Here is a 22,608-nt window from a genome sequence, read left to right as displayed (position 1 = left end):
GCGGCAGTCCATGGGTCACAAAAGGGTTAGACACAACTGAGCAACTGAACTGAATTACTGAAAACACATGGACTAAAAAAGGAAAACACTGAAAGGAAAAAATATAATGTTAATAAAAACCGTATTTGTCAAAACACAATTGAAGATCAAGCATGATAGACAAGTATTCCAACATACATTTCCTAAATGAATTACAGTATTTCACGGGAATACCCCATCCAGTATCACATGCTCAAGATTATATTGCTCACAGAGTGCTATCGGTTAATCTTCTTTTTTAACTTTTTAATATTCTTTTTTACCTTTTTATTTTATATAGAAGTAAAGCCAATTAACAATGTTGTGATAGTTTCAGGTGGACAGCAAAGGGACTCAGCCATACATATACATGTATCCATTCTTCCCCAAACTTCCCTCCCATCTAGGATGCCACATAACATTGAGCCCAGTTCCCTGTGCTATACAGTAGGACCTTGTTCATTATCCTTTTTAAATACAGCAGTATGTACCCATTGATCCCAAACTCCCTAACTACCCCTTCCTCCATCCTTTGCCCCTGGCAACCATAAGTTCTTTTCTGTGTCTGTTTGTGTTTTGTAAATAAATTTGTTTGTATTATTTCTTCTTAGATTCCAAATATAAGGGATATCAAACAGTACTTCTCCTTCTCTGACTTACTTCACTAGAGAATGACAATCTCTGCTGCTCTCTGGATCCATCCATATTGCAACAAATGGCATTATTTCATCCCTTTTAATGGCTGAGTAATATTCCATTCTATATATGTACCATATCATCTTTATCCATTCCTCTGTCAACAGACATGTAGGTTTGGTTAATTTTCCTAAGTCCAACAAACTGCTTAGTATGACATTCAGGGCCATTGTGATCTGGTCCCCAAATTGTCATCTTTGTAGAGGGTAGTATAATTTCATGTGTTGATTTCATGTGTCATCTTGGGTCAGCCATGGTACCCAGATACTTGGTCAACAATTATTTTGGGAGTTTCTATGAAGATTTTGTTTGTTTGGGGATGAGATTTAACAACCACGTTGGTGGACTTTGGATAAAGAAGATTACCCTCCATAATGTGGGCAGGCCTTATCCAACCAGTTGAACATCTCAATATAACAAAGGTTGAGCAAGTAGGAATTCAGTCAGCAGACTACATTTGGACTTGAACTGTGGCTCTTCTAGAGAGCTGCAGTATTCCACTGCAAATTTTGGACTTACCAAGCCTCCATAGTCATGAACCAATTTCTTAAAATAAATCTCTCTCTCAAAATCCCTCTGTGTATATAGAAAAAGAGACACAGATGCAGCCTCTTGGTTCTGTACCTCTGAAGAACCCTGCCCAATACAGGTAGTGATAAGACTGTAGACTCTATAACCAAAATTATATGGATTTAAGATCTGGCTCTGCCATTTACTAATTGCAGAATATAAACTGGGAAAGTTACTTTACCTCTCTAAGCCCATTTTCTCTTTATAAAAACAGGAATAAAAACAGCTCCCTCAATTCTTTAGCTATGGGCCAGATTACATGTCATGAAACTTACATCTCTCTACTCCTTTGTTTCTGCTGCTCCCTGGCCTTTATAAATGTGTTTCTGTGTAGGGAGCAAAATGGTTACTTTTCCTTCCATACCTGCAGTGGTTTTAAAACTATGTTCACAGATTCTTTGATACCCTTCCCTTCAAGTTTCACTCCCCTCCTCTTTACTACAGGCTGGATTTATTGAGTTGCTGCTGCTGCTTTTTTTCTTTCTAGTATTTATTTATTTAGCTGGCTGTGTTGGGTCTTGGTTGCATGTTGCATCATGTGAGATCTTTCCTTGTGGCACATGGATTCTCTAGCTGTGGCGCAAAGGTTCAGTAGCTGCGGTGCAAGGGCTTAGTTACTCCCAAGCAGGTGGGAGTTGAGTTCTCCAACCAGGGATCAAACCCACGTCTCCTGCATTGCCATGCAGATTCCCAACCACTCGACCATCAGGGAGGTCCCTATTGATTTGCTTCTAGTGAACAGAATATGGCAGAAGTGACAGCAGAACATGTCCCAGATTAAAAATGACTGCAGTTTCCATCTGGGTCTCACACTCCGTCTCTCTCTCACCACCTGTGAAGGGGCAGTCATAGGTGACTGTGGTCACTTGAGCAGCCCTATGGAAAGGTCTAGTGGCAACGCCTGAAGCCTCCTGCCCACAGCCGACACTGAACTTGAAAGCAGATTATCCAGTCCCATGATGACATCAGCTCCTGTCAACAACTTCATTGCAACCTTATGAGAGATCCTAAATCATAACCACCCAGCTAAGGAACTCACAGTTCTTGAGCCTCAAAATTGGTGTGAGATACTACATACTCATTGTTTTACACAGCTAAGTTTCAAGGTAATTTGATCAATAGCAAGTAATTAATGCCACATTCAAGTCTATAAAAGCCTTTCCTGACCGACATAAAGAATTTCTCCTCTCTGTTTCTTCCCTTGTACAAGGCAGGGAACTCATGGAGGGTAAGCCATTTTTAACTCTATTAAGTGGGAAAAAATAACCAAACTCAGTCCTGGCACATAAAGGGTTAGATAAGTTAAGCTAACAATTAGTGTTTTCTATGTGTCCTATGCTGGTCTAAGCCTATTGTAAACATTATCCCATTTAGTCCTCATAAAAACCTAGGAGATATACTATTATCCCGTTTTACAGTTGATGAAACAGGTGAAGCTGGTTAACTTGCTCATGATCACATAGCTAGTAAATATTGAATTAAGAAATGAATGAATACAAGTTTCTTACAAACAGGACCGCATATGCCTCTTTGAATCTCATACAGTTTCTAGCCCAATATTCAATTGGGTCTCAAATACTTACTCACTGTCTGCTAACAAAAGAAGCTGATGTATGTGAGAAAGAAGTCTTGGAAACCCTGATTGTGGATAATTTAAATTGATTTCCCAAATATAATTATTTTCCTTCAATGAGAAGAAATAAGGATTACAGTAAATAGATGTTGTGATGAAACTAAAAATACACTTTGGAAGATGTTTACCTGTCTCTCCACACCTCCCACATAAATGCTTCACAAGAAATAATCTGCATTGGTAGTTTGATTACATAAGACACACAAAAATACTTTCTGGTGGTTCAGGATTCAAAACAGTTTGTGAGAGTAAAACGGTGTTATTTTAATGGTCTATTTTCTTCCCAAAAACAACAAGGAAAGAATGTTTCTACTGAAGTCTTTTTGATTTACAAATTTCAAATAGCGGCTTCTGGGGCTCCTTTTAGGAAAGCATGCAACCAATGGTCCCTCCTGGTGAAGTCTTTCTCAATAAGCACTTACACACCAAGAAACCTAAAGCAAGTTTTTATTCAGAGTTGGTGAAACTCTGGAAAGCAGCTTGTGGCTTCCTATTTTAGAACTTTTGACTTGTTTTCTCTGAGCACTTCCTCTATATTCAATATCTTGTAATAACCTATAATGGAAAACAATTTGGAAAAGAATATATATATATATATATAACCAAATCACTTTGCTGTGTACCCGAAACTAACACAACATTGTAAATGAACTACACTTCAATTAAATAATAGTGAGTAGGTGGTCTTTTGTATTATTTGGTGAATGTGGATTCCTTTTCTTTTAATGTCTATTTGACAGGTTTACTCCTCTTACATTTTCTCTGTAGAGATTAAAGAAAACAAGTAATTTGGAGGCTGTAAAAAGGATCTTGAAGCGCAACACTAAAGATTAGTGATTATAAGAACATTAAATCACTTCTTTTGTTCTTTTGGGGTTTCTCTTATAGGATAGCACCTTCATTAAATTGTCTGCTGAAAACATTACCCTAAAATTTCATTTAAGACAAAGGAGACTAGAAATTTCTCTCTTTAAAGATTAAACAAAGCCTTATCTTCTATATTCACAAAAAGGCCTGTTTTTTATTAGCCTGTTTCTAATTTTTTTCTTTAAAGATTATAGATAGCAAACGACTTTGCCCCTCAACTTGTCCTAGATTTCTGGAGGGGGGGTCTCACTTCACTATACTGCATTTCAGAACAGAGCTTTTATTTTGAGAGCACTCTGCTTCTCAGCTTCCTCCTTACTCTGTCACTCTACGTTGGAAGCAAGGCATGTTTCTATTTCAAGATCCCATATTTTAGTCATGAAATAAAGCAAATGTAAGAAAATGTTAATAACCTGTTTTCAGGCAGAACTCAACTCTCTAGAAACACAAATATGAACTACTCACTAAAAACTTTTGTTTGCATGTTTGTTCTAGGTTTAAAGGCAAGACAAAAATAACCAGAGGGTGAGTATTTCTGTTCAGACTTCCACACAAGCCAGAAATACCCGTAGGGGAGGCAGTAAAGACTGGTAACTAAAAACACTTCGGACTCGGGAGTAAGACAAGCTGGAATCCTGGCTGCGCCTCTCCAAGCTGCGTGACCCCTCTTGAGGATTTACTTTACCTCTTATTTTATTATTGCTGTTGTTTTTTACTTTTTACTTTACTTCTTTATCTTCTGAAAAATGGGGATAACAAAAATACCTACAGTAGAGGAGTGCTGTAGGAATAAGCACAGCAGAAAGCAATAAAAGCGCTCAGTGCAATGCCTCGTACATAGTGAGTAATCGATATATTTTATTTATTAGTACTTAACATGCAGAAGCTTCCCAGGTGGCTCAATGGTAAAGAATCTGCCTGCTAAGGCAGGAGACTTGAGTTTGATCCTGGGTGGGAAAGATCCCTTAGAGAAGGAAATGGAACCCACTCCAGTATTCTTGCCTGGGAAATCTCATGGACAGAGGAGCCTGGTGGGCTATAGTCCATGCAGTCGCAAAGAGTCAGATGCGAGTGAGCACACACACACCAGGTGCAGAAAGGTAGTTTATTATTTGGGACAAAATATTCCTAAAAATTTTTAATTGAAAAAATATGAATTCCCTATCAATACAGTATTAAAGTTTTCTTTATATGCCTTATTTTCTCACAGAATTTCAAAGACTTTTCATGTGTTATAACTGCCATTCATTTTTTAAAAAATGATATTAGTTATTAATAAAAAAGTCCATATTTTTTGTTAGGACAACTGGAACAAGTTCCTTACTTACCAATTAATTACTTATAACTATATTTATAGTATTCTAGATCAAACTGTCACTGGCAATCTCACAGACAGTAAGACAGTTTTATTAAAACTAAGCTTCACAAAGGCTAAGTATGTAATGAAGTGAGAGCTCTTAAATACTCCGGGTTGCATTTTAATTGAGTCAACTCTTCTGCCAAGCACTTTGGCAAATTGGTATACATCAAAAGCCATAAAAATGCAAATAGCCCAGAAAAAGCTTATACTTGAAGATGTTAATTGTTCTTTTTGTTTTTTCCCTTCGTTTTTTTGGTAACAGCTTTACTGATATATAATTCACATCTCAGATAATTCATCTGTTTAATGTGTACCATTCAATAGCTTTTAGTAACTTACTTAGAGTTTGCAACCATCACCCCAATCAACTGTGAAATATTTTCATCAAAAAGAAACCCCAAAACATTTACTCATCATTTCCCAATCACATCTCCATTCTTAGTCTTAAGCAACCACTAATCCACTTTCTGAGGCTTCCCAGGTGGTGAGGTGAGATGAAGAGGTGAAGTTGCTCAGTCGCGTCCGACTCTTTGAGACCCCATGGACTGTAGGCTTCTCCGACCATGGGATTCTCCAGGCAAGAATACTGGAGTGGATTGCCATTTCCTTCTCCAGGGGATCTTCCTGGATCGAACCCGGGTCTCCTGCATTGGAGGCAGATGCTTTAACCTCTGAGCCACCAGGGAAGCTAGTGGCAAAGAATCCACCTGCCAATGCAGGAGAGGTAAGAGACATGAGTTTGATTCCTGGGTCAGGAAGATACCCTGGAGGAAGACATGGCAACCCACTCCAGTATTTGTGCCTGGAGAATCCCACAGACAGAGGATCCTGGTGAGCCATGGTCCAGAGGGTCACAATGAGTCGGACATGACTGAAGCCACTTAGCACCTGCACAATCTACTCTTGTCTATAGATTTGCCTATTCTGAACATTTCATATAAATAGAATCATTATGCTAAGTAAAAGCAGCCAGCCACAAAAGACTGCACATTGTTTACAATGGTTATCCATGTTACACCATATATCAGTACTTCCTTTGGCCAAATATTATTTAATTGTATAGACATTTGACCATGCATTCAGCAGTTGTGTGTGTTGTGTGTGTTGTCTCCCTTTTCGGTCATTATAAATAATGCCCTTATGAACATTTACATACAAGTTTCTGCATGGACATGTTTACATTTCTTTTGACTACATACCTGGGAATGGAATTGGTATTCTTACAGTACTGAAAATCATAAGCAATTTCACTGTCCAACAGAGAATGGTATTATGCAAAATAAATGTTGCCTATGTAGAAGGAAGACCATGCAGCCATACAGACCATGCAAGAAAAAGGATGCATGTGTGCTAAGCTGCTTCAGTTGTGTCAGACTCTGTGCGACCCTATGGACTATAGCCAGCCAGGCTCCTCTGTCCATGAGGATTCTTCAGGCAAGAATACTGAAGTGGGTTGCCATGCCCTCCTCCAGGGGATCTTCCCAATCCAGGGATTGAACCCGGCTCTTCTGTCTCCCGCATTGGCACGGGGGTTCTTTACCGCTGGCGCCACCTGGGAAGTCAGGGGTTAAAAAAAAAGCAAACTACGACCTTCTTAAAATCCTTTCTGGGTTTCCCGTCCCTGCTGTCATAGGGACATGCCCTCTGCCTCTGACCTCAGAGCTCTCCCCCTCAATTCCCTGAAGACCAGCCACACTGCTTTTAGAGATTTTTAAAATATCTAAGATCCAGAGTCTTTGCATTTGTTTCCTCTGCTTGTATCACACTTTCCCCACTTTGATGACCAGTGGTTTCAAGTATCATCTTAAATGTCTTTTCCTCACAGAAACCTTCTCTGATATCCCTAACTAGTCTAGGATTAGGTGTTTCCATAGCAGCCTGCAATTTTCCATCTTAATAAGGCTAATTATTTAGTCAGTGATCAAGTATTGAGAGCCTTTTACATGCAGGAATAGAAGGTAAAATAAAACATGCAAGACCCCAGCCATCCTAGACCTTATATTCTACAGAGGGAATGTAACGTACAAGTAAACAAATCACCCTTTTGGGTGATTTTAGTTAATGATAATTAGCTCCACGGTTTTCCTCTGTGTTTGGATAGTAAACTCCACGAAGGTAGAAGCTATTTGTCTTAGTTACTTCCAGTTTGCTAGAGCTTATTAACACCTAGCTGGCTGAATAAGCTCAAAACAAATTTAAGTGACTGTTAAAAACAGGCATATAAAACCCAGAAATGGAAAACACAAATGCGACTACTTCTGTAAACAGTTCAGTTTGGGTTTTTTTTTCCTTTTTCAAAACTTTCTGTAATTCTATTCTTTTTATAACTACAATAATTTAAAAAGATAAGCAAAAAATCACCAAAACCCGTAAAGAACCCCAAATAAAACACATTTATATGTTATCACACACTCATTAACAGACGTGGTAGTAACCCTACTCTGAAATACTCAGATGCGTTGGTTAACAGTATAGAATTTCCTTGGCGCCTTACCAAGTAGGTTCCCGGCTGCCAGCAATGTAATTTAGTTTTAAAAGAAAAGGTGCTTAAGAATATGCCCTCCGCAATTTCTCCGATCGCTAATACACTTGAGAATCTCCCTCCACCCACGACGTGGCAGCAAAAAGAAAAAAAAACAACCCTGCAATTCTATTTTTATGTCAACGATGAGAAGAGAACACAGAACTTTTTGCGAGGTCAACAAAGAATGCAAGACTTTTCCGCAACAGATCGCCGGCTTTTTCCCCAAAAGATCCTTTCACAAGCCCCAAAGACAAAGATGGGCTGGATAAAACCTGGTAGCCCTAGGTTTGGCCAGGAGAGCATCCAGATAAAACCCCACCCCCTAGCAGAGCGCTCAGCCTGGTCTTTCTTTCCTCCGGGCGCATGCGCAGCCCACTCTCCTGCCTCCGCACGCCTTTTCCAGCGAGTCGAGGAGGCGCTTACGTCACCGTGCAGTCGAAGAGAAAACCCTTCCGCTGCTCTATGGAAACGAGTCCACGCACCTTTAGCTTTCCTTACCCCTCCTACCCCAATGCCAAAGACTTTCCCGGCCCGTTGCCAACAGCCCAGCTTTTTGCCGAACTTCTGAGTACGTTCGTTGGACGGAAAAAGCGGCGGAGAGGGAAAAGTTGGAGGATGTGAGACCAAACCAGGGTTGTTTACGGGGAGTGAGCGAGTCTAGAAATCGGTCCGCGAGGGCGGAGCCGAAGAAGCCGGCACTTCTTTCTCTCTTCCCCTCCCTCCCCAGCCTTCCCCGCGAGCGGACGCGGTATCGCCTCTGTCTCGCTTTTTCTTATTTTTCTCCCCCCTTTCCCCTTCCTTTTTATTTTTTTTTTTATTTTTCCCCCTTCCCCCCCTTTCACCATTTCCCCTCGGAGGCGCTTCCCCTGGGCAGGGGCAGAGCCGGTCTCACCCCCCGCCTCTCCCCGGCCCCCGCCGCCCTATGGCGAGAGGGAACCCCCTCCCCACCCAGGCACAAGCGGCGGCGGTTGGAGGAGCGGGACCGGCGGCGGCGGCGGCGGCGGCGGCCTCAGGTCCGGGGGCGTCATGGAACTAATTCGCTGACCAGCCCACCGGCTGCAGCCGTGCGTCCTGCTCGAGCGCCAGCGCCCGCGCCCTCCGGCCCGCTTCCCCCTCTTCTCCCTCCTCAGTCGGCCCGGTCCTGGTCCCGCGCGTCTCGTCGCCGCGCGCAGAGGAAAATGAGGTGGTAACGGGCCCCCGGATGACCCCTCGTCACCACTTTGAGGTCTACAGTTCTGCCGGGGAGGAGGAGGAGGAGGAAGAAGAGGAGGAGAAGGTGAGGGGCGGGGACGGTCCTCGCGATCCGCGCGCGACCCCCTCCAGCGCCGCGCGCTCCGTCGGGGAAACCTGCCGGACACCCCCCACCCCACCCCTCTCACCAACAACTCGGCACCTGCCCAGTTTGGAAACAGCTCCGCTGGGTTCCCTTTCGGGCCAGTTTTTTCCGTCAGCGCGTAACTTTTTTTGTAGCTGCAGCAAATCGCCTCCTAGTGTGCGTTCTAGGCTCCGCGAGCCCGGGGGATACACAAAGAAGGACACACCCCCAACCCTAGACCTCAACGCCCCCAAGGGACCCGGGGGAAAATCGTTCACTTCGCAAAGCAGGCGGTGCTGGGGACGGGACGGGGTGGGGTGGGGTGCAGATGATGGGGAAAACCTGCGGGAAGGCGGGGGAGAGGAACGTTACTCGGAGTTTTGGGTGGGTGGGGAAGATCTGCCGAAGGAGCTGAGCTTAAGAGTTTGCACCCTAAGGGCAGGTAAGACCGAAAAGTTGAAGAGGGCGGAAGGCCCTCTGCCGAGCTAGTGATTCCACTGCAGATCGTTTGGGTAGGAGTTGCGAATTAGATAGCAAAGTAGTGGAAGGGTATCTTTCCGGAGGTAGGATGGCATCAGACTGGAGATCTTTGAATGTCAAAGTATTCAACTTTTATTCTGTCGGTGGGAGCCACTCAGCGTTTGAACAATAGCAGTGTGACATTATGATGTTAATAGTAACACTTGTTGAGGCTTACTATTGGACAGGCATGGTTCTAAGTGGTTTGCAACTTACTGAATCTTCACAGGGGTAGGTGATTCAGACACATTTTACAGATGAGGGAAACTGAGGCTCCATAAAATTGATTTTCCCTACTAGATGACAGCCAGGACACGGTGGCCAGAATTCCCATCCCAGGCAGTCTGACTGTGCTATACAGTCTGTATCTCGGAAAAAATTAAAGTAGTGTTATCTGCTTCTAGCTTTTCCAGGTCATTTGTGGCAGACAAAGTAGAAGGGAACAGACAAGAAAGAATGGGCAAGATTCAGATTTGCTAGTCTGGGACCAGACACATCAGAAGTTCCGAGCTTCTGAACTAGAAGTTTCTAAATACTGGTGAAGAGTAGACTAGTAGAATCAGCGTGTTTTGGGAAGGTGCACTTGGATGGTTTGCAGTTAAACTGAGTTAAGTGAGTTTTCATGGCAGTGTGACATACTAGTTGAGAATGGAACTCTGAAATGTTTCTTGGTTAAGATTGGAAGCTTAGCGGTGTGTACATGTTTTATTCTGAATGTATGCCACGATCAAAGGTGAAGATTATTCACCTTTCTGTGCATGTTTCTTCGTCTTTAAAAGAGGCTTAATAAAAATACAAACTTAATAATGTGCTTCCCTGGTAGCTCAGTATGTAAAGGATCTGCCTGCACTGCAGGAGACCTGGGTTTGATCCCTGGGTACAGAACATCCCCTGGAGAAGGAAATGGCAAGCCTTTCCTGTATTCTTGCCCGGAAAATCTTATGGACAGAGGAGCTGGGCAGGCTACAGCCCGTGGGGTTGAAAGAGTTGGACACGACTTGGTGACTAAACCCCCACCACCAAATTTAATACCGTTCTTTGAGTTTGAGGAGTTAATATGGCAGTATTTTGAACAATACCTGGCCAAGTGATAAGCACTTACTATTTTTTAGCTAAGCACTTAACAAGTATAAACTATTATTATTATTTACTTAGCACAGTGCTGAACTCTGGAGAGTGTTTGCCATCAAGGTTAATAGGAGAGACCATCCTACAGATAATCAGTTATCACAGTAAAGTTATCCACTTTAGTAAACTTAACATTGATACTTTTACTTTTTGTCATATCTGTTGGAATTCTCATTATGTCAGTTGACCCAAAAGTGACCCTCTCTCTACAGGATCCAGATAATGAGTTTATATCTGATCTGCAGTAGCCAGATCAGATAGATACTGCAGTTTCACTTTTCTGTAGAGTGGAAAATCTGGAACATCCCCATGGATGTCCTCCATGCTTGTATTATTTATATCCCATTTTTTTTGAAGTTTAAGGTAATATGACATCTTTGTTGTTTCCCTATTGTGTTTTGTTTGTTTGTTTTTCCTGTTGATTTGGTGTAGGGCTTCCCTTGTGGCTCAGCTGGTAAAGAATCCATCTGCAATGCAGGAGACCTGGGTTCGATCCCTGGGTTAGGAATATCCCCTGGAGAAGGGAAAGGCAGCCCACTCCAGTGGCAGAATTCCATGGACTGTATAGTCCATGGGGTTGCAAAGAGTCGGACAGGACTGAGCGACTTTCACCTCACTTTGTGGCATGTTACATTGATTTCTGAATGTTAAACCAACTTGGCATTCCTGGGCTAAATCCCGCTTGGTTATGGTGTATAATCCCCTTTTTATGTTTTCAGATACAGATTGCTAGTATTTTGTTGATGAATTCTGCCTCTGTATTTAAAAGAAGTATATATTGGTCTACAGTTTTCCTATTGTAGTCTTTGATTTTGGTAGCAGGATTATAACTGGCCTCAAAATGAGTTGAGAAGGACTCCTCCTCTTTATTTTTTGGAAGAGTTTATGAAGAATTTGTCTTAATGTTTCTATAAATGTTTGGTAGAATTCACCAGTGAAGCCATTTGGGTATGGGGTTTTCTTTTAGTTTGTCTTACTAATTTTAGAAAGCTGGCAGATCCTGGTGAGCCACCCTGGTGAGAGTAGCTAAAGGAATGAAATAAGTTTTGACAAGAGTTAATCAATTACTGATTAAAATTAGGTTTAGAAGAAGTCTTAGAACCTAAGGAGTTCAGTCTGCATCCAGTATAGGTATTTCTTCTAAATACCTCTTGACAGGTGATTATCTAGTTTACACTCGTGTTTCTGAGGTTAATATTTATGTTTACTTTAAATGAAATTATAGTGAGTCTGTTTATCTCAGATTGTGGAGAAAAGTACCAAGGCAACAAAATTGGAATCTCAGAACATCTCAGCAGAATATAACAGTAAATGGAATTTAACAAGACAACTTTGTTTAAAGAAAGAATGCATTTAAGGTCCTGAACAAAAATGTAATGTCCTCCCCTACCCCCCAAAAAAGCACCAAAAGCCCTCACACAATGAGGCAGGGAGGTAGAGAAGTTTGCCTAAGAGTGTGCCTTAGAAAGTCTTAGAGTTTTAGCATAAATTTTGTCTCGGTAATTCAGTAGCCCCTTTTTAAAAAAGTAGCTAATGGTCTTAGAGGGCATTAGTAATTGGTGCTAATTTTGAAGAGCTAAAATCATGTCACATGAGGAACTCTTGAATAGTTTTTCATTTCTGCAGAGGATGAACTGATGAGCATGATAACAGCCTTCAAACATTTGAAGGCTTGATCTCTGAAAGAGATCAGACTTGGTTGGGTTTGTTTTGGTTATAGTTTTTTGGTTTTGGCCCCAAGGGTTGAAATGAGCCTTTGATTCTATCTCTGTTTCATCAGGACACTGCTATGGGCCCTGTGGGTTATGAAAACATGATATGAATGCAAAGGAATTTATAGGGAAGATAGTTCTTGGAAGAAATTACCTTTTAGATGGACCTTTCAGGATGGTTTCTATTTTCCACTCTAAGTTATTTGTTTCTTAATATAAAAAGCACTTCATGCTTGGTATAAAAAATTTGCAAAAACCCAGAAGTTTAAAGAAGCAAAAAGAAAATAACTGTCCTGTTAATCAGAGGTAGTTTGCAGTAGGTTAAGCAGTAAGTTAGTGAAATATGTGGGGTGATTCATAGGGAAGAGGATATTAGCTAGAGTTGGGGCAGAGGGAACACAGAAATTGAAGATGAGGCTTCTATATTTTGTTTTTTTCAAATATTTTTATAAAAAATTAGGGACTTTGTTAAAACTAGACATTAAAACATTTTTTTAAAGCATCCCTGGAATCTGAAGCAGATAGGTAATACAGGTATATAGTTGATAAAATGGAATAGTTATTTGAGGTCTTCAGTGAAAAACAGCATTCCCCTGCTACTTGACTTCCCCACTCTCTTCTCTTCTCTTCTCATTCCTTAGAGGTTTAACCACTCTTTGCTCTTAGCTTTTTCTCTTGTGATTTAAAAATCATACTTTCAAATAATTGCTGCTGTTTTTTGATATTTGAGTTTTAGATATTATTTATGTTTTCTTCTGAAATATAAAGATGAGGCTCTCATTCTGCCTTCTAACTCCCCTCATCTTGCCAGTGTAGTTTTATCACAGTCTTTGTGTTGAAGTCTCTATTCAGTATTTTATTATTGCTTTGTAAATATTGTGGTATATTATTATATTTCAGTTCAGTTCAGTTGCTCAGTCGTGTCTGACTTTACGACCCCATGTACTGTAGCATGCCAGGCTTCCCTGTTGGTCACCAATTTCTGGAGCTTGCTCAAACTCATGTCCATTGAGTCATTGATGCCATCCAACCATCTCATCCTCTTTCATCCTCTTCTCCTCCTGCCTTTAATCTTTCCCAGCATCAGGGTCTTTTTGATGAGTCAGCTGTTCACATCAGGTGGCCAAAGTATTGGAGCTTCAGCTTCAACATAGTCCTTCCAGTGAGTATTCAGAACTGATTTCTTTTAGGATTGACTGGTTTGATCTTGCAGTCCATGAGACTCTCAAGAGTCTTCTCCAGCACCACAGTTCGAAAGCATCAGTTCTTCGACTTTCAGCTTTCTTTATGGTCCATCTCTCACATCCATATATAACTACTGGAAAAACCATAGCTTTGACTATATGACCTAAGTAATGTCTCTGCTTTTTAATATGCTGTCCAGGTTTTCATAGCTTTTCTTATATTATTATATTTTCTTATATTTACTTTCTTGCATAATCTCTTTTTCTGAGTTTAATAACCCTTTTAGTTGTTTTGTTGTTGTTCAGTCACCAAGTTGTGTCTGACTTTTGCAGCCCCATGGACTGCAGCATGCCAGTCTTCCCTGTCCTTCACTATCTGCTGGAGTTTGCTCAAAAAATCTTATCTGCCAGTGCAGGAGACTCCAGAGATGCAGGTCTATCCCTGAGTCAGAAAGATCCCTTGGAATAGGAAATGGCAACCCACTCCAGAATTCTTGCCTGGAGAATCCCATGGTCAGGAACTTGGCTGGCTACAGTCTGTAGGGGTGCAGAATCTGGGCATGCATGCACATACATGTCCATTGAGTTGCTGATGCCATCCAACCATTTCACCCTTTGTTGCCCCCGCCCCCTTCTCCTCCTGGCCTCAGTCTTTCCGAGCATCAGGGTCTCTTTCAGTGAGTTGGCTCTTCACATCAGGTGGCCAAAGTATTGGAGCTTCAGTTATCAGTCCTTCCAGTGAATGTTCAGGGTTGATTTCCTTTAGGATTGACTGGTTTTATCTCTTTGCTGTCCACGGGACTCTCAAGAGTCTTCTCTGGCACCATAATTCGAAAGCATCAATTCTTTGGCAGTTAACTTCCATCAAATCTAATTACCTTTTTTTGACATCCTTCCACAGTGTCTCCAGTTTTCTACATACAGTTAAATCTCTGTGGTTTCCTTTTTTTTTAAGCTTTAATGTAGAAATATCTTCTCAGACGATGCTTTGTGCTGATCTAGACTTTGCATTTTAGACTTGCTCATTTTAGAGTGCCAGTTACCTCGCATGCTAAGTCACTTCAGCTGTGACCAACTCTTTGCAACCCTGTGGATTGGGGCCTGGCAGGCCCCTCTGTCCATGGGATTACACAGGCAAGAATACTGGAGTGGGTTGCCATTTCCTCCTCCAAGGGATCTTCCCAACCCACAAATCAAACCCACATCTCTGTGTCTCCTGCATTGGCAGGTGGGTTCTTTACCACTGGTGCCAGTTACCTTACTGTTGGGCTTTCTAGATCAGCATTGTCAAGTAGAAGTTGCTGCCTTGATAGAAATGGTCCTTTGCCGTACTGTCCAGTGCAGTATTCACTAGCCACATGTAGCTGTTTAGTACTTGAAATATGACTAGTGTGACTGAGGAATTTTAACTTTATTCAGTTCTAATTTTAATATTTACTTGTGTAGCTAGTGGATACTGTATTGGGAAGCACAGTTCAGGATGGTTTCATACTTAAGGGGATAGTTTCATACTAAGTGGAAATGGTTTTGATTTTAATGAAGAGACTGCTTAGCCCTTATCCAATTAGATTTTAAACAGGAATATTTGGGACAACTAGTTCTAAAAATTTCTAGTTTAAAAAGCCTATGACTTAGTTTTGACACATTGATGTTTTGATCAAAGATTCTGTCAATTATATGGTCATGTTTTTGTCTCTATAACTGAATTTCAGATTTAAAGGGAGAATGTTTTAGATAACTGATGATTGTTGTAAACATTTTAATACATGATATTTTAAAGAGTTGTAAAATCCTATATTGCCTCATAACATTTTTATTTTATGAATTGCTTAATAAGTACCAACATATTTATACAATGCTACACCTAACTATATATGTGTAATTAAATATAGAACATTGTTTTATATTTGCTTTTATAGGTAGCTACATCAAGCTGGGTGGCAGGCAGATCCATAGGATATCATGAAGTTTCCAGGGCCTTTGGAAAACCAGAGATTGTCTTTCCTATTGGAAAAGGCAATCTCTAGGGAAGCCCAGATGTGGAAAGTGAATGTGCCGAAAATACCTACAAATCAGGTAAAGATTTCTCTCTTCACTCTAAATAGGTGGCTTTTATTACCACTATCATATGTAACAGTATCTTGACACTGCATTGGAGAAATATGTATATCATATATAAAGATATTCTTTATATGAGAAAAAATGAACTGTTTGCTTTTCCGTTTTATCTGGGTTACACCTTTAGGAACATAGGTGTGTCCCTTCCCTTTCCTTGTAGCACAATACTTAGAGTAGGAGGCCTTCTCTATTTCTAGATACATAGCTCACCTTAGAGGCTGAACATAATCACATCCTTATCTTTAGTGATCAAAAGCTTGTTCCTTCATAAATATTAGTAAAGAATTACATAACCTACTAAGGTCGTGTCAGTGTTGAAAACTAGGGAGATAATCACCAGCTTACCTCTTAATTACTGTTGGCTATATGCCTTTTGCTGAGCGCCGAAGAATTAATGCTTTTGAACTTTGGTGTTGGAGAAGACTCTTGAGAGTCCCTTGGACTGCAAGGAGATCCAACCAGTCCATTCTAAAGGAGATCAGTCCTGGGTGTTCATTGGAAGGACTGATGCTGAAGCTGAAACTCCAATATTTTGACCATCTCATGCGAAGGGTTGACTCATTGGAAAAGACCCTGATTCTGGGAGGGATTGGGGGCAGGAGGAGAAGGGTCAACAGAGGATAAGATGGCTGGATGGCATCACCAACTCGATGGACATGAGTTTGGGTAAACTCTGGGAGTTGGTGACAGATAGGGAGGCCTGATGTGCTGTGATTCATGGGGTTGCAAAGAGTCGGACATGACTGAGTGACTGAACTGAAGTGATATGCCTTTTCTCTTAGAAATTTCATATAATTAGAGTTTTTATTTTTTTTTTAACAAATAGCTGTGAATATGTCTACTCCCCAAAATTTACTGATATAACATGTCTTTACACATCGTTTATCCCTAGTACCTAGCTCTGTGCTTGGGATAAATAATAATGGCCAATAAATTTTCAGTATGTGTAAGCAAATGACAGTATCTAAGCTTCTCTGGTAGCTTAACAGTGAAGAATCCCCCCTGCATGCAGGAGACTTGGGTTCGATCCCTGGGTTGGGAAGATCCCCTGGAATAGGAAATGGCAACCCACTCCAGTATTCTTGCCTGGAGAATTCCACAGACAGAGCAGCCTAGTGGGCTGCAGTCCATGGGGTCATAAGAGTCAGACATGACTTAGCACTAAATCACCACACCATAGGTTATTGATATCTATGTGCTTTTTCTAATTCCAGCCTGCTTTTATCTTCTTTCCCACAAGCTGAAGAAATACATGTTTTGCTTTTAGTGTTACTTAATTGTCATTTAGGGAATTGGAAAATTAGTTAATTTGAATGAAAGCCTTTTATACTAGGAACATTTGCGTGTGTTATCAAATACATTTAATATCTCACTTGATCCTTTGAGGGCTTCCCTTATATAGTCCATAAGACCGCACACACTTGATTCTTTGGAAAAAGCAATAGTCCCAAATTGCTCAGGATTTCAACTACTAAGTAGTAGAGTTATAATTTTGAACCTGAGGCAGTTTTCTTCCCATTATACTTTTTATTTTTGTGTGCTTGTGTGAGTCAGTCATTCAGTAAATGTTTAAGTGTGATATTCTGAGCACTATTCTAGCATTGGGGATACAATTGTGAGAAAAATAGAAATTTCTGCTTTTTATGTTCTGACATTCTAATAAGCCTCAAAGCTTTATTATATCTGCTTTTAGGACCATTTTTTTCTCCTATTATCTCAAGTCAGCATGCAACCAACGTGCGTGATAAACTTTTATAACATGGTCTTTGAAGGTGATTTCTATCAAGATTATAGTATATTGCTATATTATCACTTATTCTGACCTATTTTTATAGATATTTAACAGATATTATTGAGGTGTAATACCAGAGAACAGAACAATATCAGAACTTCTAAGACGGATCTGTTTAAGGTTTTGTCTTTGTAATGCCAAGTAGATGCTCTACGTCGTGTCTGACTCTGTGACTCCATGGACTGTAGCCCGCTGGGCCCCTCAATCCACAGAATTCTCTAGGCAAGAATACCAGAGTGGGTTGCCATTCCCTTCTCCAGGGGATATTCCCAATCCAGAAATTGAACCTGGGTCTCCAGCCTTGCAGGCAGATTCTTCATCTGAGCTACCAGGGAATCCTAGAAGCCCTACTTAGTTCTTGTAAAATGTGTGTGGGCTTGGTCTGATGGTGATAGGAAATAAGATAGAGATAGGAGTGAAGAGCTATAGGGGCTTGAGCCGCTTGACAGAAGAACCTCAGGGACACTTACCTGTTCTAATTCTTTTATTTTCTTCTGCAACTCTCAGGGACTGGTTTTTCTACTTCCCTTTTCACAATTTCTTCTAACCATGATTTCCCTCCTTTTTCGCTCTTCATAAGAGAAATAGTCTTGTCTCTAAACCAACGTTTTTATTTTAGGGCTTTTTTTTTTTGGGTGCTGGTTAAAGCGGAAAAATAAAATATTTTTAAGCTTTTTCTCCTCTAGCTTTCTTCACCCCACCTCTGCTTTCACCTAAACACTACTACAAGGTCATTTTCTTATAATTCTCATCTCCTGTCTTGCAGTTTAGGACAGAGTGGTCATGTAAGAATATTAGACATCTATCACTTCCCTTCAGTTTGCTTCTATAACACTCTGTTCTTCACATATGATAGCACACACTATTATAATTTCCTGATGATTTGACTTTAGTTTCAGTTCAGTCGCTCAGTCGTGTCCGACTTCACGACCCCATGAATTGCAGCACACCAGGCCTCCCTGTCCATCACCAACTCCTGGAGTTCACTCAAACTCACGTCCATCGAGTCAGTGACACCATCCAGCCATCTCATCCTCTGTCGTCCCCTTTTCCTCCTGTCCTAATCCTTCCCAGCATCAGGGTCTTTTCCAATGAGTCAACTCTTTGCATGAGGTGGCCAAAGACTGGAGTTTCAGCTTTAGCATTCCTTCCAAAGAACACCCAGGACTGACCTCCTTTAGAATGGACTGGTTGGATCTCCTGGCCGTCCAAGGGACTCTCAAGAGTCTTCTCCAGCACCACAGTTCAAAAGCATCAATTCTTCGGCGCTCAGCTTTCTTCACAGTCCAACTCTCACATCTGTACATGACCACAGGAAAAACCACAGCCTTGACTAGATGGACCTTTGTTGGCAAAGTAATGTCTCTGCTTTGGAGTATGCTATCTAGGTTGGCCATAACTTTCCTTCTAAGGAGTAAGTGTCTTTTAATTTCATGGCTGCAGTCACCATCTGCAGTGATTTTGGAGCCCAGAAAAATAAAGTCTGACACTGTTTCCACTGTTTTCCCATCTGTTTCTCATGAAGTGATGGGACCAGATGCCATGATCTTCGTTTTCTGAATGTTGAGCTTTAAGCCAACTTTTTCACTCTCCTCTTTCACTTTCATCAAGAGGTTTTTAGTTTCTCTTCACTCTCTGCCATAAGGGTGGTGTCATCTGCATATCTGAGGTGATTGATATTTCTCCCGGAAATTTTGATTCCAGCTTGTGCTTCCTCCAGCCCAGCGTTTCTCATGATGTACCCTGCATATAAGTTAAATAAGCACGGCGACAATAAACAGCTTTGACATGCTCCTTTTCCTATTTGGAACCAGTCTGTTGTTCCATGTCCAGTTCTAACTGTTGCTTCCTGACCTGCATACAGATTTCTCAAGAGGCAGGTCAGGTGGTCTGGTATTCCCATCTCTTTCAGAATTTTCCATAGTTTATTGTGATCCACAATAACAGTCAAAGGCTTTGGCATAGTCAAGAAAGCAGAAATAGATGTTTTTCTGGAATTCTTGCCTTTTCGATGATCCAGCGGATGTTGGCAATTTGATATCTGGTTCCCCTGCCTTTTCTAAAACCAGCTTGAATATTTGGAAGTTCATGGTTCACATATTGTTGTATCCTGGCTTGAAGAATTTTGAGCATTACTAGCGTGTGAGATGAGTGCAGTTGTGCGGTAGTTTGAGCATTCTTTAGCATTGCCTTTCTTAGGGATTGGAATGAAAACTGACCTTTTCGGGTCCTGTGGCCACTGCAGAGTTTTCCAAATTTGCTGGCATATTGAGTGCAGCACTTTCACAGCATCATCTTTCAGGATTTGAAAGAGCTCAACTGGAATTCCATCACCTCCACTAGCTTTGTTCCTAGTGATACTTCCTGAGGCCCACTTGACTTCACATTCCAGGATGTCTGGCTCTAATACATTAACTTTGTCATTTTTGTACCATCTGTAGATTTGGTAAATAAATGCATCTGATTTGCCCCAGGTTGTTTTTTTTTTTTTCTTAAGTAAACAGTTTCTTAAAGTATATATAGATCATAGAGTGTACAGCTCATAAATTTTCACAAAATGACATTAACCACATTACCAGCACCTTCAGAAGCTCTTAGGTCTTATATTTACCGTCATCTATCTTCTCCCCACAAAGAAACATTATCCTATTATCAGAGATTTTTCTTTATTTTGAATTATATTTATATATGGAATAATAAAATATGTCCTGGGCTGTTTTGCTCAGCATTATTATTTATTATTTTTGGTTTAAGATCTCTTCATAGGGATTCATTTATCCATTCTGCTATTGATGGTCATTAGGGTCGTTTTTGTGTATATCTTTTGGTGAACACACTTGTACATTGCTGTTGAGTATATTCTTAGAGGTGGAATTGCTAGAACCTAGAATATGTGTATTCTCAGGTTTAGCAGATACCACCAATTGTATTACTTACCTGAGTTGTTAAACCACTTTCACACCCCCTTTTTTTTTTCTACCCTTACAGCAGAGTATGAAAGTCCCAGGTTGCTCTGCATCCTTGTGAACCTTGATATTATCTGTCTTTTTCATTTTAGTTATTCTCGTGAGTGTGTTGTAGTGTCACTTTGGGTTTTAATTTGCATTTCCTGGGTAGCTAATGAAATTCAGCTTTTCATGTGCTAATTGGCCATTGACTATCTTTTTTGGTGAAATGTGTTCACATCTTTCACTTGGGTTCTGTTGATTTCCTTTTTAAATTGTTAGAAGTTTTTTGTTTTGCACGCTCTGTGTATTATACAGATCTTCAGCTCTGTATATGTTGACTTTTGATAAATAGAAGATCTTGATTTTTAATGACCAAATATCAGAAATTTTTTCCTTTTTGCTTAGTCCTTTTAAAGAAATGTTTGCCTCACCCGGAGTAATAATAGGAGTCAAGAATAATTTTTTTCTCCATTTAGAAAACCAGTACTATTGATTAGAAATACTGTTTGTGCCACTGCCCCATAATGTAGTTTTGTTATTAATGACTGACTGCTGTATATGAGTAAACACATTTGTGGGTCAGTTTCTTGCCTCTCTTCATTGATCTGTTCACGTCTCTTAAATACCACACTGCCTCAGTTATTGTAGCATAATAATGTCTTTGGTGGCATATACTTTGTTCTTTTTTTTTTCTTAACAGTTGCCTTGGCTGTTTTGAGCCCTTTGCTCTTCTGTATGTATCAATACTTTTAATACACTTGCCAGTTTTCAAAAAACAAAAAAATTTTGTGGGGTTTTGGTTTTACTGAATCTGTAGATTGATTTGGGGAAGAATGAACATGTTATAATGAGTCTTCTAATCCATGAACATAGAGTATTTCTCCATTTTTCTTTAAAGATGGTCTTCAGTTTCTTTTAATAATATTTGAGAATTTAGGTTTATTCCTGGGTATTTGAGACTTGTTGAGGCTATTACAAATGGTATCATTTTAAATTTTTTATGTGCTTGCTTCTATATGCTGGTAGATTTTTATATAGACCATACTAAATTAACTAAGTAGTTTGCAGAGTCTCTAGGATTTTCTGTGTATTATACTTTGTCATGTCAAATGTGAATAATCATGGTTTTATTTTGTTCTTTCTAGTCCTTACAACTTTCTTTTCTCCCTGTTTTTCAGAATTAACCAGGGTTTCCAGGAGAAAGCTTTCAATATTTTACCATTAACTCTAATAGTTGCTATATATTTTTTAATCTTTATCAGATTAAGAAATTCTTTTCTCTGCCTTGGTTTGCTTGGAGTTTTTTTTTTTATGAATAAGTGTTGAATTTTTATACATCATTGGATCTTATTAACATTTTGACTAGGAGTCTTCCATCTAAGGTCATGGGTAAGATTGGTTTGTAATGCCTTTGTTAGATTCTCATGATAGAGTTATGCCGGCTTTGTAAAATGAGTTGGGAATTATTCCTGCTTTTTTTCCCCCAGTGCTCTCCATTTGTTTAAATTGATACTATTTCTTTCTTCAATGTTGGATGGTTTCGCTTCAAAGCCCCTGGAGCCTAGAGATTTATTTGTAGATAAGGTATTTACTAATTAGTCTAATATCTTTGGTCAGTATGAGGCTAATCAGGTCTTCATTTAAATGTTATCACCGTTTTACACGACTGAAGTGACAGCAGCAGCAGCAGTTTTGGTGAATTGTGTTTTTTAAGGAATTCATTTCATCTACAGTTTCCAGTTATTTGTATAAAGTTACTCAAAGTATTCTCTCTTTAACATGCCCTTTTTTATTTGGCATGTGGTTTTTCTTGATCAGTCTTTCTAGAGGTCTGTCAGCCTTTCAATTCTGTTGATTTTTCCCTATTGTACATTTTTTTTTTTAAGTTTTGCTCTTTTTCCATTATTTCTGTCTACTTTCTTTGTATAGTTCTGTTCTTTATCTTGAGATATAGATGCTTTATCTCAAGAGAAATGTTTTCTTTTTTAATTCATTTAGCACTATAAAGCATCGCTGTCTACTCTTGCTGAGTTTGTTGTTTAGATTTCATATCAGGTTCTTAATTTGAGTTGTTACATGTCTCAGTTCTAAAATTTCCCTTTTGGATTTTTTTAATAGATTTCATTTCTTTAGTGAACATTTTCATTTTCTCATCTGTCTTCCTCTCTATTTGTGTATCAAGTCCTTTTCTGATAATGCAAAGACCAAGATCTTTTTATTGTCC

At 40.0% G+C, this 22,608-nt stretch overlaps 1 protein-coding gene and 1 long non-coding RNA gene across 3 annotated transcripts in view; one reads left to right on the top strand and one right to left on the bottom strand.

The window, feature by feature from the left end:
• Nucleotides 1-9,184, bottom strand: part of LOC138442666 (uncharacterized) — a 75,674-nt gene extending 66,490 nt beyond the window's left edge. Inside the window, exon 1 of one of the 2 annotated variants that reach the window (XR_011257811.1) lies at nt 9,062-9,184. This is a non-coding gene — a long non-coding RNA (uncharacterized lncRNA). Of the gene's footprint in view, nt 1-9,047 lie in introns of both variants that reach the window. The other variant, XR_011257810.1, reaches the window with a different exon arrangement.
• CCNI (cyclin I) overlaps nt 8,073-22,608 on the top strand; it is a 35,310-nt gene continuing 20,774 nt past the window's right edge. The window contains exons 1-2 of the mRNA XM_069594430.1: nt 8,073-8,944; nt 15,446-15,602. Of these exons, the coding sequence (XP_069450531.1) occupies nt 15,489-15,602 (114 nt within the window). The 5' untranslated portion in view covers nt 8,073-8,944; nt 15,446-15,488. The remainder of the gene's footprint in view (nt 8,945-15,445; nt 15,603-22,608) is intronic.

This window comes from Ovis canadensis, chromosome 6 (assembly GCF_042477335.2).
Source record: "Ovis canadensis isolate MfBH-ARS-UI-01 breed Bighorn chromosome 6, ARS-UI_OviCan_v2, whole genome shotgun sequence".
Classification (NCBI taxonomy): domain Eukaryota; kingdom Metazoa; phylum Chordata; class Mammalia; order Artiodactyla; family Bovidae; genus Ovis; species Ovis canadensis.
The sequence above is the reverse complement of the archived record's forward strand: the minus strand, read 5'-3'. Positions and strand labels throughout refer to the sequence as shown.